Genomic DNA, 16,119 nt, shown 5'->3' with positions numbered 1-16,119 from the left:
CCCCCCCCCCCCCCCCCCGATTATATCGAGCGCAGAAAATTCAGCTGGCAAAGTTCTCGATGAGTCTAAACAGAAAATAAGTCGTTTTGAGGTCGCATGAGAGAAAAACAGTTGCATCATTTTTCTGAGACGGTGCTTTGCTATAATTAGACGTGACTTTTGGTAATCAGACAAAGATGCTTTTCATCCCTATAACCCTGATAAAAAGCAGCACAACAAATGGATCTAGTATAATTCCTCCATTGTTAATATACAAGGTTACGGGGGGTTTCAAAAATAGACGGTCATATAACAGTGCGGCAATAAGACGCAGCCTGTACATCATAAACAGGAATTATTCACCCAATTTTCTACTTACCTCCTGGGATTCAGCGATCTGTATTAGTCACAGGCGGTAATGTCAATGGCTAAAAGGCCTGAACTGAGTGAAGCAGTTACTTACTGTGTTTGGCATCTGGACCACGGGGTCAATATAAGCCTGGATGTCATCATAACTGGACTCTTGCTGGCGTATGTGGTGGACAGGTACTCCTTGACCTGCTGCCGCTGAGACTGTCGAATATGGTAGTCTGTAGGGTTCTCAAGATGGGTCTGCACCTGTAAACATAATAATATAATATAATATATAAAGCAGCTTTCACAGGAATAAATGACATTTTAAAATAATGTTAAATAGAGTTCTTATAAATTGTAATAATATTCCATAATATTGCTGTTTTACTGTATTTTTGATCAAACAAATGCAGCCTTGGGTGAGCATAAAATACTTTTTTATTTTTTCATAAAGAATGAAAAGATTATACTGACTCCAAACTTTTGAATGGTAGTGGAAACATATTTTGACTGATATAAAAACTGTAAAAATGCAATGAGACTTGCATTTTCTAAACTCACACATTGAGTATTAAACACAGAAAAAAAAAGAAAAGTGTGCACCACCTGGCACCATCATGTCTCATGATTTACTCTTTCAGTGGAAAGAACAGTGTTTTTAACTGTCACCATTACACATTACAAATAAAATCAAGCCAAAGCCTCCAGGCTCAGCCAGCGTTATAGATTGTTATGTAACTGTGGGGTTTAAATCTGGGCATGTATTCATCATAACTGGACTGCAGGCTGATGATGTCATCAATAACCTCATCCATCTTGTCAAAAACAAACCCATAAGGATAATTTTAGACACCTTGTACATTTGCATTCTACAAAATATGTACATGTTTCTTTTGATTTCTAAAGACTTTCTCTATAAATTCTTCAAAATAAGACAATATCCAAAGGAAAAATGTTCTAGAAATTACCAATGAAAGATGTATTCCTCTTAACAGCCCTACAGACATTATCCTTGTGTAGGTTAGCTCACAAAGGTCGTTAGTATGCCACAAGCACACATTCACTTAGGATCCCATAGGATTTGGTGGCATTGGGAGCAGAGGAAGGAAGGAAGGACCAAAGTCTGCTCTGTTCCAAAGGGCCGTCCTGCCTAGGGTTCCCTGTCACTCTTTAATCTTAAATTATACCTCCACGGCCATAATTGGCCACTTAAACTCCAATGACAATGAAGTTAAGTTAGTTAACACTCTGACCTTTGTGTGCACTTGAGCAAATAACACCCACGAAAAAAGCATGAATCATGAACGGCATGTTGTATGAGAGATGAGCAAGACTTTGTCATTTACTAAACGTTAGATTTCTGTGAACTCAAAGAGGAACCATGGTGCTAGGTATAAAACTGCAAAAGATATACTAACTGTAAATTAAACATCAACAAACTGAATCATGATGAATGTAAGGACATGTTATGGGAAAAGTGTTCATATCAAACATGCCTAGACATGATTACAACCACAACCGTGTGAAAATGAAGAAATGCTGAACTACCTCATTCTCATGGCTGGAGCCAATGTTGAGCATGGACATGGGACTGTTGGGAGCGCTGTTCCCAGCAGAGGTCATGAGCTGCTCAGTGCGCATGCAGGGAGAGGGCATGGATGGTGGGATGGCTCCTGTCTGACCCTGGGGCATGGTGGGAGGAGAGGGCTGTACCAAGCTTGTGACCGCATGTACAGCCTGCTTGCTGGCGTATGTGGTGGACAGGTACTCCTTGACCTGCTGCCGCTGAGACTGTCGAATATGGTAGTCTGTAGGGTTCTCAAGATGGGTCTGCACCTGTAAACATAATAATATAATATAATATATAAAGCAGCTTTCACAGGAATAAATGACATTTTAAAATAATGTTAAATAGAGTTCTTATAAATTGTAATAATATTCCATAATATTGCTGTTTTACTGTATTTTTGATCAAACAAATGCAGCCTTGGGTGAGCATAAAATACTTTTTTATTTTTTCATAAAGAATGAAAAGATTATACTGACTCCAAACTTTTGAATGGTAGTGGAAACATATTTTGACTGATATAAAAACTGTAAAAATGCAATGAGACTTGCATTTTCTAAACTCACACATTGAGTATTAAACACAGAAAAAAAAAGAAAAATGTGCACCACCTGGCACCATCATGTCTCATGATTTACCCTTTCAGTGGAAAGAACAGTGTTTTTAACTGTCACCATTACACATTACAAATAAAATCAAGCCAAAGCCTCCAGGCTCAGCCAGCGTTATAGATTGTTATGTAACTGTGGGGTTTAAATCTGGGCATGTATGGGAAACACAGGTGCCAGAAAGAGCCTCCAGAAGTTCACTGAATCACACAGGCACCTGCAGATGGAGGTTCAGAATGGTTACGAGTTACGTCTGACCGGACTGGCCTCATTCTTTCACTTCAAAGCCAGACTGACTTTAACCGAGTGATTCAGGACACAAAACTGACATTTGACACTGCACCGACAAAAAGAAAAATTGATTTAAGTGTTAATAAGACAACATATTGCCCTGTGCACGTATGCATGACTGTGCTCACATTCTAGCAAGCATGCATATCAACAAAACGGTGTCTGTATGCCGATGGAAAATATTAGCCATAATACCACATTCCTGAATGAAAACAAGCCTCAGGATTAGTGGATGAAAGCCTTTACACTTTAGCTCCCAAATTATTCAATCCCAGTCCGAGCACTTTCACTTTAAGATTAACACATATGTTGGAGCAAGTAAAACTTTTATGGGCAGTTTAAGTGAAGGATACAGGACTCCAGTTTACACACACAAGCTGTAAAGTGGGGACACTGTCTGGGAGGACTTTCCCCTGGTGTTAAACCCCTCTATGAACGCTATGTAAAGGCATTTCAGGCAGGGCCAGTTGCTCTAAACTCTCAGAGGTGAAATTATAGAAGGTTAGTTGTGGTTAGAAGTTCATCTCACATGGAGCCCTTCATTACATACTTTTATTCAATCTAGGAACGGTGGGGGTAAATGTCCAGTTAAATGATACGGCACTGTGTGAAACAGGAGCTGCTGTTGCTTAATGCTGAGGTGACACATGGTTGGCTGCATGGGAGGGCAGCAACAACATGCTAGTGGCACAATTTATTGCCATTTACACTCAAGGAACATAACAGTGTAGCTATACATATAGTATTTCAATTGAAATTAAATTAATCACTACCATTAATACATTTGGGGTCAGTAAGATTAATACGTTTTTCAGCAAGGATGCAGTGAATTGATCAGTAAAGACATTTATGCTATACTCAAGATTTCTATTTCAAATAAATGTTATTTTGAACTTTCTAAACAAAGAATCCTGAAAAAATGTATCATGGTTGCCACAAAAATATTAAGCTTAACTGTTTTACCAAGAAAAGTTTCTTGAGCACCAAATAAGCATATTAGAATGATTTCTGAAGGATTCAACTGTACCATCACAAGAATAAATTACATTTTAAAACCGATTAAAATAGAAAACAGTTATTTTAAATTGTATTAATATTTCACACATTTTTGATCAAATAAACACATCCTTGGTGAGACTTCTTTTAATAACATCTTACTGGCTTAATTTCTGCTTTTTAACACAAATAAATAATCTTAAATTATAACAATAACATCACAATATGCATTCTATTTATTATTATTAATTATATTAGTATTACTTTTACCGTTTTTTATGAACTGATACAATTTAGTTGAAAATTCTAAATATCGATACAAAATGCCAGTCAAAATGATTATCAGTCTCTTTCTCTAATGTCAACACTTCCTAAATCTGAAGTTCAGTTTGAATGATTCAGTTAATTTGTCAGAGATTACTGTCTTGGAGGAAGTTGAACAAACCTTAATAATGTTTCTGGTTACACAAACAAGTTGTTGAGCAAGTAACTTGATTGAGAACAGAGACTTTATCTGTCTATTCAAAGGAGCACAAGAAGCTTTACAGTTCCAAGAAAACTGTGGGGCTTTTTGTCAGGCTTTGAAATCAGAATGAAAGAAAAAGAAAAAAAATCTAAAAAAAACTTTATGTAGGTGCAATACAAAGTTTCATAACATCACACACACTCAAACTCAAAATTCCACATCTGCACGCTGAGGACAGAATTGCTTTCTTTAAACTAACTGATAACAATCCAGGAAAACAATGACAGAATCATACAGAAGCATGTCACCTGTAAGAATGTCTTCCTGTGTGTTATCTCTAAATAAGTTATGTAACACCGGCCCCTCTTTTTCCTCTTACCTGGCTGATGTTCCACCGCATTCTTCTACAAATATTCCTGGCTTTGTTTCTGATCTTAGTTGAAATGTAATCCAGCACACAAAAGCTGTAGTCAGTCCTGCATGACCCACTGACTTCTGGACTTTGCCCACTACTCTTTCACCGCAACACTAGAGGAGATTACCGGAGGACCTAATCTTGCCTAATTTGGTCTTCGTGCACTCCTTAAAACCCATTCACCCTGTTGGGACCACTAGGGTGAACAGAGAGCTAGACTACCTAATGGAAGGCAAGATTAGGGTCTCATGGGGAAGCTCATTCATACCTCGGAACAGAGAACCGCACGATGATTAGAGGGAATTTGGCAAGATATTAGGGAGAGGGCACATCCCACTAATAATCAGTCTTGGCAAAGTATTTCGACAAAAATAGAAAATCTCTTGCACTCATGACAGGTTTCGATGGATGAGTCATACTGGCTAATGTGGTCACACGACCTGGCATTATTGTTGGCTCTTTGATTAATTGCTTTTCTTCCCCTTTTTTCAAACTTGTTTTGAATAAAAGTATCTGCTAAATGCATAAATGTAAATGTGAGATACGGTCACATATGCTGATGGATATGCCTACCTTTAACACTTCAACAGGCACCTGCATGGGCGACTGGAAGTGTGTTGGTGCGCTGATGGCTAGCGAAGGTGCTGGTGGGCCTGGCATGCAATGCTGCATGTAATGCATGGATGCTGCCTGTTGCTGCTGCCGCTCCCGCTGCTCCTCCTGCTGCATTTGGTCCCGCATGAGCTGCAGGCGCAGGCCAATGCGTGACGACATGGCTGGGGGACGCGGGGGGCGGGCTGCTGTCACCGTGCAGTCCAGCCCGAAGAGTGGTGGGGTGTCTGCAAAGGAAATGGTTAGAGGAAGTGAATATGAAGTAAATGGATTTCTAACAAATGTGGGGTTTTGCACTTTCTATTCATCAAAAATCCTGAAAAAAGCAGTTTCCATCATCAAAGGTTTTTCAACACTGATAGCATTAAGAAATGTTTCGAGCACCAAATCAGCATATTAGAAAGATTTCCGAAAATTCTGCTTTGCAAAAAAAGGAATAAATTACATTTTAAAATAGATAAAAACATAAAAATTAAATTTTACTGTATTTGAATTTTTTACTGTTTACTGATATTTTACTGTATTTTGATCAAATAAATGCATCCTTGATGAGCATAAAACACTTCTTTCAAAATCATTTTAGAAAATATATTATAATATAAAAAACGTTAAAAAGTGTTTTTGTAAAGACAAAAATATAGCCTTTGTAAGAGTTTTCTTTTTTTCAAAAGTTTAACATTTATAAAGCAGCACCAGCAGGGCTGTCCTTAGCTGACGTGGGGCCCAGTGCGAGGAAGGCAGTGGGGCCCCCTCTGTCAGTTCACAGTCACGTTCGCTGCCGGGCCCCCTCAAAGCACGGGGCCTGGTGCGACCGCACCAGTTGCATCGCCCAAAGGATGGCCCTGAGCACCTGTAAGATGGTTGCATATCTCTCTATAATATTAAATGTTGTTATATGACAAAAATTAAAAAAATATTTTTTTAAAGTTTATTTATAGACTGTGGCTTTACATATTTAAACGGTACAATAACAATAAAAGCTTGCAGTTATAATTAAAAACAGAATTAAGTGTACACATGAAGAACAAAAAAAAAAATCAAAAATCATGTATCTTGGCAAAAAAAAATATATATATGGTGGTAACCCAAAAAACATTTAGAGAATTTTAGGCATGTAATATTATATTCAAATTTGATATTTAACCACCAAATGATGCATTCATAATGTAATTTGGATGTCCTAAAATTGCCCATAAGATTATCAACAGCCTATGGCATTTTTCATTAGATCTGTGCTCCATTCTACAAGACTGATAGCTCTAAATAAATACATTCTCAGAAGTAACGATGAGTGTGATGGGGGAAGTCATGCGAGGGTCAGGTGGTGTTTTTCTTTTCTATTGAAGCTCATGTGAGTAGCCTTTTCAATTTGGAAATGCCTCCAAAACCTCCTCACCCCACAAAACAGAAAGGCCCACACCCTGTTTCTTCTGCGGTCCTGGGGAGTCCCTACGTGAAGGAGTTCCTCTTTTTGGGGTGCTACAGAAGACCAATATGCAAACAAGCATGACTTTGCTGTTATTGGAGACATTGCTGTTAAGATACAAAAAGGAACTGGAATTTAAGTGTACTTTTGAAAAAGATGGGGTGCTGACTGCGGAGTATGCACGCTATGCAAGATAAAGCCATCTGCGCCAGTGTTGGTGACTGTTGTCTGGTGCATCTCAGTAAAACCACATCACAAACTATTCTGTGGAAAGGGACTGTGCCGCCTATGGAGAAAAGCTTATTGTACTAGAGGTACAATAAGCAAAGCAGCTCCTATTGAGATGGTACTGAAGCAGTATTTAGCCCACAGTGTACATTTCAGCGGTGGAGGGGGGCACGCACACTACAAGCTTTGTGGTTCACACTGGTCAGTGAACACTTTCAGGCTTTGTCACCAGGGCAGTTGCCAGATTTTGACTCAGTTCCAGGAGAGCGGAGCTTTGGAACGGACTGTCTCGCAAACAGATGGACTGATGTGCAACAGAACCGGGCTACCGGGGTGGTTGATAACCTGCTGGTATTTGATTTTAAACTTAATGAGGCAAGATAAGATATGGATGTGGCACCAGAGCTACATTATTATTTTTCTAAAAACACTTTAATGCCAAATTTTCACTGCAAAGATGGCACAGAATCTCTTGAATGCTGCTCAGAGGTGGCATAAATGTATTGACACAGTTCTGTGACAGTTCTGTCTTCTCAGAGAGTTCAGCATATTAATATACATGACAATGTTAATGTGTTTGATCTTGGTGGAATAGATCTGCTGCTGCTGCTGCTGTGGCAGAGCAAGCACTGAGACCTGCTACTGCCAAAACATACACAGACATGCTGCTATGAGCATGTAAGAAAAACTGCTGCTACACATATAACATATATTAAATAACCCCCATAATAACATGCATGAAATCACCCCATAGTAGACCTATACATGTGGAGCTGGGGAAGGTGGAACTGCTGCAACTGCTACAGCCAGCACTAGCCGGGTATCAGTGCTGCCAGATTGGATGGACGATTTCCAGCCCAAAAGCTCACAAAAACCCGCCCAAAACTTTAACTGTCAAAATAATGTTATAGAATATGTAAATCAAGGTTGATAAGGGCCATTTTAACTCCTTAAAACAAAATATTGACGACAAAATAGGCTAATATAAATAATAAATAAGATACATTTCGCAGGTAAACAGATCAAATCGGGGCGAATAGCCTACATTAAAGAGAATTAGGCTACCGAACATGAATAAAATATGCAAGCAGACACTGTCAAAACGGCAATCATGAAATTAACCGATACCCTCGAAACAACACATGCATGATTTTCAATGTCAGCAGTCAGAATAATCCAGTTTAAATGCAAAAAAGTGCCCAATATAAATGATAGGAAAAAGCAACGTAATTAGCAGGTATTTCACACTCGTTCATGCGCATACCATGACAGTCAACTCAAAAATATGTCATTCATTGATACTTAATTATAATCCGACAATTAAAAAAACCTTCGTGTCGCTCTATAATTTTACACAGAACTAGAGGAAGCCTCTTGTTAAGTTCATATTGTAGAACATAATACAGAACTTTGCACAGTCAAAACTAATCAAGTCTAGCAGTTTTCAAGGATTTATCAATCTGGACGTTTAAAAGATAAAAGACATGATCGTATAAACCAACATATTTAGTTTCAGTTATGATTAATTCAAATGTGCTCTGATTTTGGAGTTGCAGTAATAGAGCCTTCGTGTCATCTCACTCCACAATAATTCATGTTTTGAGAGTTGAGTCACTCTCCCACTCTTTAACTTATATTTAGGCATTGTGATTACTTGAATATACAGTCATACTACATTCAAAATCAGATACGTTATAACTTATCACGCTAAAAACTTGTCACTCATGAATCATAACGACTGTCTGCTGAGCCCTCTTGATAAGCGCGGCTGTCGATGTTTACATCAGCACCAGCGCCTCTGCAGTGTGTGTGTGTGTGTAGTAATGTTATGATGACTGATTGGGAACCCGCCCAATCTGGCAACACTGCCGGGTATTTGAATGTTAAGCAGCAAGCTCATTGGCTGCTGATATGAAAATAACCAATCATCTGTGCCATGTGAATAATGATGCCATTATGTCAGATTGATTTGAACGTATCGAACTGCACCATCTAGAGTTTCATGATAGACCTTTGGATTTATCACAATTGTGTGTTTTGATAATAGGGGCTGAGGTGTGTCAGAGCAGGCATAATTTAGACCTACTCTGACTTTTATCCAGCATTGCATCTTTATGCTGAATTTTGAGCAGGTATACAGCTTTAACTCAGCTATGTACAGATGCACTAAAATATTCTGGTTTATAGATATGACTCGTGTAAAGGTGTGGTCACATTTACTGTTGTTTGGTGAATTTTCATTTGAATATTTCCCACACATATTTTGCTGCATTGATTGACAATGGATATTTTTTTTTGCCTGAGGAATTTTATTAAAATTTCACTAATGTGACCGCACCTTAAGAGTGTGGAAAACACTTTACTCAACTGCAAGTCTGACTTTTTGGAAAAACAATCTAAGCAATCTGTCATTGGTCAGACAGCTAGTCCCGCCCCCAAACTCATACTGAGTCAGTGTTGCTGTGTCAGACTGGGGTACGTTTCCCAAAAGCAACTATGGTTGCAAGTTCCGTTGTAACCAATAGAGTTCAATGAAACTTGCAACCATAGTTAGCTTACAATGCTTTTGGGAAACGCATCCCTGATTGGGATTCTCAAACAAACCAAGCAATGTTTTGATAGTGTCACAGAGCCACAGTATTTACACATTTATTCTCTAATAGTACAGAAAAGGTGATAATTATTTTTGTTATGGTCTATAATAAAGTCATATATTAAATGCTAATAGGAGACTTAGGCATCATAACATTATAACGTACAGTATGAAAAATATTCATTTTGAGATCCTGCTAAAGAGTACATTTAACAGTGTTTATGTATTAATATAAATGTGAAAATTAGCGAATTAAATATTAAATACTGACCAAAGCCAGTAACTTATCTCTAATATCAATATCTCTTATATCAGCCAGTAACTGATATGGTACCAGCATATTGCACATCCCTAATGGAATCAGACTATCAATGGCTTACATATAGTCATCTTTACTTCTTAATTGGGATAGGAATAGCAAATTTTTGTAACTTTGGTTTTAAATATGAGCAACAGCTTTAGCAAACACCACTAATGGGTAACTGGTCAAATAACTGGAAAACATTTCTCAGCTCTTTCAGTGAAGAAACAAGCTGATAGCATGGCTGTTTCTCAGAAGTCCACTGAACAGTCAGAGTTGGGCATTCTTCTATCACTATTTTATCAACAGAGGATTTGAGTCTCAGCCCTGTACACAGTGACATATTTACTCAGCATATACTGACGCTGCTCTGTGCGTATGCCACCTCCTCCTGTGACGTTGCTCTCCCACACCGCCCATTGGCGAATGCCAGGCATGCACTGCCCCGATGGAGACGCATCCAAACAAAGCCAGTTATCAAAGTGCCCTATTGTCACAGTAGCCATTGAATTCATGGCATCTCTACATCAAAGAATGAAGAAAAATAGAAAAAGTGGGCCACAAAGCTTATACACACATAAAAAACACACCTGCATACTTACAAAGCTTTACAGCATTCAATATACTATTATACTTGTGTGTCATTTTTTTATATGTAAAACTATGTAAAAGTAAATGTAAAGGTATGTACTATGTAACAGTATCTATTTAGTAAATGAAGTAAACGTAAATTATATGACAGAAATATGACAATTTATATGTATTATTGCAAATTAAAAACCTAATAAATTGTATTAGATTTTTGCAAATAAGAAAATGCTATATTAAATAAAAAATGAAATAAAATGAAATAAATGTGTTTTCTGGAAAATGAAATGATATTTTAAAAATATTACTTTACTTTCAAAATTATTGAGGCCATTGAACATATATGCCAAGCAGACAGAAATAGTCCATATTGTTGTATTCTAAGATTTTCACATGTTATTCCAGCCATTTAGAAGCTGTGACTGCAAATATTTATTTGCATAGTTGAAAAGTACATGCATGTCTTCCTTAATTCACAAAGACGGTGATAAAGGAGAAAGAAACAACAGGGTGGGTACAGAATCAGGAAATTACAAGTACTCAAACTCACACTGCCTGCACGAGCACCATTGTGCAATGTGCCAGAGCACATGCACTAACCACCAGGCCAATACCCCAACAAATATCCTAAACACAACTATTCCAGGAAACGTGCAAATCTGGCTACTAATACAATAATACACCCCATGGGTCAAAATTCGCCAATTAACTGCTACTAGATTGTAACAGAGTTAGAACAGTTTATAAAAACTAAAACCACTTCCTACAATGCAACTAGCATTAGCCAAAGAAGCTAGCAGAGGAAACAATTGATCAGTATGCCTCATTCAGAGGCCAAGTCTGCAATATCAGATATGAGCTTGTTCACTAATTTAGTGAGTAACTGCTTATATGCAAATATGAATATAACTCTTGGGTTTCGCTGGAGTTTTGGAAACTGCAGTAACCTGCACATGATGAGTGGACAGGGGTCTTGCAAAGAACCATATTTTGCTGCCCACCCTTCACCACCCACCCTGTCTAGCAAGGCAGTGAGGCAAGCGGAACCAAAAATAACACTCACACTTTCTGTTCCTGTTTGCAGAGACACACTGTTCCCTCAGGGGAACAGACTGCCGGTGTGTAAATTCAATGTCTCTGCAGCACACAGTGAACTTTCCATACTCTGGCCAATTTATCTGGCATGGTCTAAGGATTCACACTCGCACATGGGATTAACAGTCGCTGGGATAACATTCGGTGGGATGGGCAAGGGAAGGACAGTTCTCAAGTAGGAAGATGAACCTTCTGGCAGTGTCTTCACAGCACCCTTTTCCTTCCTCTTTTGCCTCAAGATAAGCAAGAGTGTCAGTTCTAGGAAGAGCTGCTCTTATTTGGGTTTTGATTTGGTACAAACCAGGTGACAAACATTACAAGGAATTCAACTGCAGCTGATAACGACAAATGGCAGATATTATTTCTCAAGTAGGAAGATGAACCTTCTGGCAGTGTCTTCACAGCACCCTTTTCCTTCCTCTTTTGCCTCAAGATAAGCGATGAGTGTCAGTTCTAGGAAGAGCTGCTCTTATTTGGGTTTTGATTTGGTACAAATCAGGTGACAAACATTACAAGGAATTCAACTGCAGCTGATAACGACAAATGGCAGATATTAAAAGTCTATGGTATTGTTGAAATAAATTAAAAATAAAATAGTAAAAATGGCAGTGAGTTTACAAGCTGCAAATGAATTTAGGCATTATATGTAAGTTTATTTTTTAGCAGGATGGCAATATATAAACTCTATACTTTTTCATTTTTTATTCCATGGTGAAAACAAGCTTTTTTGCTCAGAATTGCAAGAAAAGTCACACTTGTGAGATAAAAATTTGCAGTTACTTTTATATTACAATTTATTCAACAATACTTCTCCCCAAGGTACCGTCTTCCGCCATTTTGGAGAGTACCCCAGAATGTAATCAACATAGTAAGTGTTGTTTACGCTCAGCATGCGCACGCTTTCGCTGAACGTAATCAGCGTTGTATACGTTCAGCAAGCACAAGCTTTCTACTGAACGTAAACAACGCTGATTATGTTGATTACGTTCTGGGGTACTCTCCAAAATGGCGGAAGTCGGTAAACTTACTATGTAAACTTGTTTTGTAAACTTACATTTGAACCCCTGATGTCACATGGACTATTTTACCAATGTCCTTGCTACATTTCTGTGCCTTGATCGTGGTAGTATCCTTGCTGTCTATGGAGAGTCTGAGAGCTCTCAGATTTCATCAAAAATATCTTAATTTGTGTTCCGAAGATGAACAAAGGTCTTACCGGTTTGGAACGACATGAGGGTGAGTAATTAATGACAGAATTTTAATTTTTGGGTAAACTAACCCTTTAAGAACTTCATTCATCTTCGGAACACAAATTAAAAGATATTTTGGATGAAATCCGAGAGCTTTCTGACCCTGCATAGACAGGTACGTATGTGACTTGAGTGGTTCAACCGTAATTTTATGAAGCTACTAGAATCCTTTTTGTGCACAAACAAAACAAAAATAACAACGTGTGGTGCTGCTAACACAGGAGCCGATGTTCTGACGTAGAACGTAGAGGATGTGCTGCGGCTTGTTTGTAAGCAGAGGAACGTACATGTATGCATCGTGGAACTGTCGTGAACACGTGTCGAAGACTGACACAGAAGAGAAGAAATTGTCGTTGTTATTTGTGTTTTCTTTGCGCACAAAAAGTATTCTCGTAACTTCATAAAATTGTTGAAACCATGTTAAAAATTGTCGAAAAACTGTTGAACCACTGATGTCACATGGACTATTTTAAAGATGTTCTTACTACCTTTCTGGGCCTTGAACATGGTAGTTCTGCTGCTGTCTATTCAGGGTCAGAAAGCTCTCGAATTTCATCAAAAATATCTTCAATTTGTGTTCCGAAGATGAACGAAGGTCTTACAGGTTTGGAACGACATGAGGGTGAGTAATCAATGACTGAATCTTCTGAATTTTCCCTTTAAACATAACTTCAATATGATAAATGATATGGCACCGATATATTGCATCGCTATGTTTATAAATACTGTATGATAAATTACAAAGATCACTGAGAAATCTTTTAAACAGTGTTGAAGACTTCAATTAAATCACTAAATATCATCTGGGGTCCCATGATTTCAAGAAAAAAAAATCCCCAAATGATGCTTGTGTCATGTGCAAGTGTGGTCATGCTTCTTGGGCTCCCATCAACACAGCGATTACCTCACTCTCAAACTCTCGCAATCAAGTAGATAAACATCCCTCGAACTTCTGCTTTTACAGTCACTGATTCTGCTGTCCTCATTCCAAATATGATATATGCGGTTTAATTTAACCATGGACTGACAATAAGAATGAAGAAAATGCCAATTCGAAAAATATCAAAAGAGAACAAACACTTTTTAGGTTTCCCAGCTTTCACATGAGCAAGATACATTCATGACCTTCCTTACTTTTAAGTAAATGTGAGTCATTGCTAGTCAATGCAAGACAACTTAATCCTCCTGACACAACTGTCATAATAAATTTCAGATGTTTGTTTACTAGAACAGGTTTTTACTGTAATATTTATATATATATATATATAGAGAGAGAGAGAGAGAGAGAGAGAGAGAGAGAGAGAGAGAGAGTGTAACTTGACTGTATATAGTCTAACTTGATTAGATTCTCTCTTATCTAGTGACTACAATGACCTGTGGGTGACTTGTTTCAAAATGTTCAAAACACACATAAACAACACAAAACTACTTCATTTCTGCTGTCTTTGCCATGCCAATTACTGTCTGACCTCTTGGCTCTGAAGCAAAGGGAAATATATTTGTTTATTATTATTGGACAATGCTGCTTTTGAGAAGTTTGTAAAAAAAAAAATTTGCAAATGCTGTGGCGTGCAGTGAGAGCCACGTGCAAAGATTTTCATGGACTTGGAAGGACCATGAATAGTTTTAAGTTCTCTGCCATACCCAGTATGATATAAAAACAATGTCAGATATGCTTTTTATGCATATTTTCTTTATATAAACCATTTTATACTGAGAGGGCACTTTATTTACTCAACCCTTGTCACTGATTGCTCACTCGTTCAACGGGAAATCACAACCCCACAACGACCTAATGCAACTTCCAATTTTGACAACACTTACGGGAAAATGTATAAACGACCCAATCGGTTTTCCTAACAGACAGGCCCAGCTGCGTTCAAGCACACACTGAATAGTGTATTCTCCATGGCTTTCTGTGCCTTTATTCATTTCACTCTGTGAGAAATATCTCACAATTACCTCTTTGTGTAGAAAGTGCTGAAAGTGATCTGGGTGTCCTCCACGCGCTGCTCTCTACATGACTGGTTGCCTGCTTATGAGTGGGCTGAAAAACTGGAAAAGAGACACAGAGATTTGTATTAGTGGCCATCCTTTGCCCAGTGAGTCACATGAAGAGGTTTCTGGCTGTGGCTGGATGAACTGGAGTGATGACGATGTTGCAGATAGCTGCGGCTGTGCTGTTTCTAGCGGTCAAAATAACAAGGCAACAGGTGCATCAAGGATATATCTATTTATATGTACATCTGATATCTGGGTTAAACTGGAAACATCTAATTAAACTTCTTTCCAAACTGTGAGAATTAAACTTGTATAGTACATTCATATTTACAGACCCAGCAACCGAGTAAAGATATTCTGCACATTGAGGTGAGGTACAAAAAATCATTCTATCCAATGGATCCAGTGATCTTAGAGCAACCACCTACATTACAGGAAATACATGCACTTTATGTTCATCTATAAAAATAAAAAAGCACTGCTTTCCAGGGACTACAGTTGATGTGAATATTTTAGTTAATACTGCTAATATTTAACTGCCAATATTTGTCTCTAATAATAATAATAAAATTAATAAATAAAAACTTTAATAAAATTAAATATATAACTATATAACATTTTACTATATTTAAACCCAAACTGCAGATTTTTACTCTAAAATCAGCACCGAAAATGCCACAAAATCCACTGATTCCATCCAGGTTGTTTTATGGATGTCTGCCACTGATTTCTCCCACAATAATAGAGCATCATAATAAAAGCTAGTCCAAATCGACTTATAATCTCTTTTAAATTGCTACACAACCATGTTAACCAAACATGCTTAACACGGGCCTATAATGACAAGCCAAGTAGATCTCGGTTAAGTGTGAGACTTCCAATAAAACACATTTCCCAGCCACTGAATATGTGCATCCAAGAAAGTGAATATTCAATCTCGTTATAAGTCATTGAAATCAAATTATACACAAAGCTCGTAATGATTCACTCTCCATACCTTACATGCAGTTGTTGAAAGGCAGTGCAAACAAAGAAGGCCGGTCAATGATTATCTCGTCTTATTCATCACAAACACAATCTCCGTATAAGTCCAAACCCCAGTGGCGTCCAAACAGAATACTGAGCCTTCATGTTGAAGCATGGCTCTTATACTAGAGGCTGTGCTGGCTGACAGCGCCGCCACTCGTGACCAATAGCCACAGAGAAAAAGAGAGGGAGAGCAATCAGCAGTCACAGGGAAATCCTTAGTCATGAAGTCTTACAGTACCATGTCCACAACTTCTCCTCTTCTGTCTATTACCCCCCTCCAGTTCCCCTAAATGACCCAAACCCTGTGAGCTTCCGTGAGA

The 16,119-nt window shown here is 38.1% G+C and overlaps 1 protein-coding gene across 2 annotated transcripts in view; it reads right to left on the bottom strand.

The window, feature by feature from the left end:
• Positions 1–15,936, bottom strand: part of LOC107590144 (transcription factor EB-like) — a 24,064-nt gene extending 8,128 nt beyond the window's left edge. For both annotated transcript variants that reach the window (XM_016278749.1, XM_016278750.1), the window contains exons 1-6: positions 15,768–15,936; positions 14,732–14,824; positions 5,250–5,515; positions 1,882–2,169; positions 1,108–1,148; positions 443–494 (exon numbers count right to left, since the gene is read on the bottom strand). In XM_016278749.1, the coding sequence (XP_016134235.1) occupies positions 443–494; positions 1,108–1,148; positions 1,882–2,169; positions 5,250–5,450 (582 nt within the window). In that variant the 5' untranslated portion in view covers positions 5,451–5,515; positions 14,732–14,824; positions 15,768–15,936. The remainder of the gene's footprint in view (positions 1–442; positions 495–1,107; positions 1,149–1,881; positions 2,170–5,249; positions 5,516–14,731; positions 14,825–15,767) is intronic.
• Positions 15,937–16,119: the final 183 nt, after the last annotated feature.

The sequence above is a fragment of the Sinocyclocheilus grahami genome, unplaced genomic scaffold (genome assembly GCF_001515645.1).
Source record: "Sinocyclocheilus grahami isolate Dianchi unplaced genomic scaffold, SAMN03320097.WGS_v1.1 scaffold125.1, whole genome shotgun sequence".
NCBI lineage: Eukaryota > Metazoa > Chordata > Actinopteri > Cypriniformes > Cyprinidae > Sinocyclocheilus > Sinocyclocheilus grahami.
This window is presented reverse-complemented; position numbering and strand designations above follow the sequence as displayed.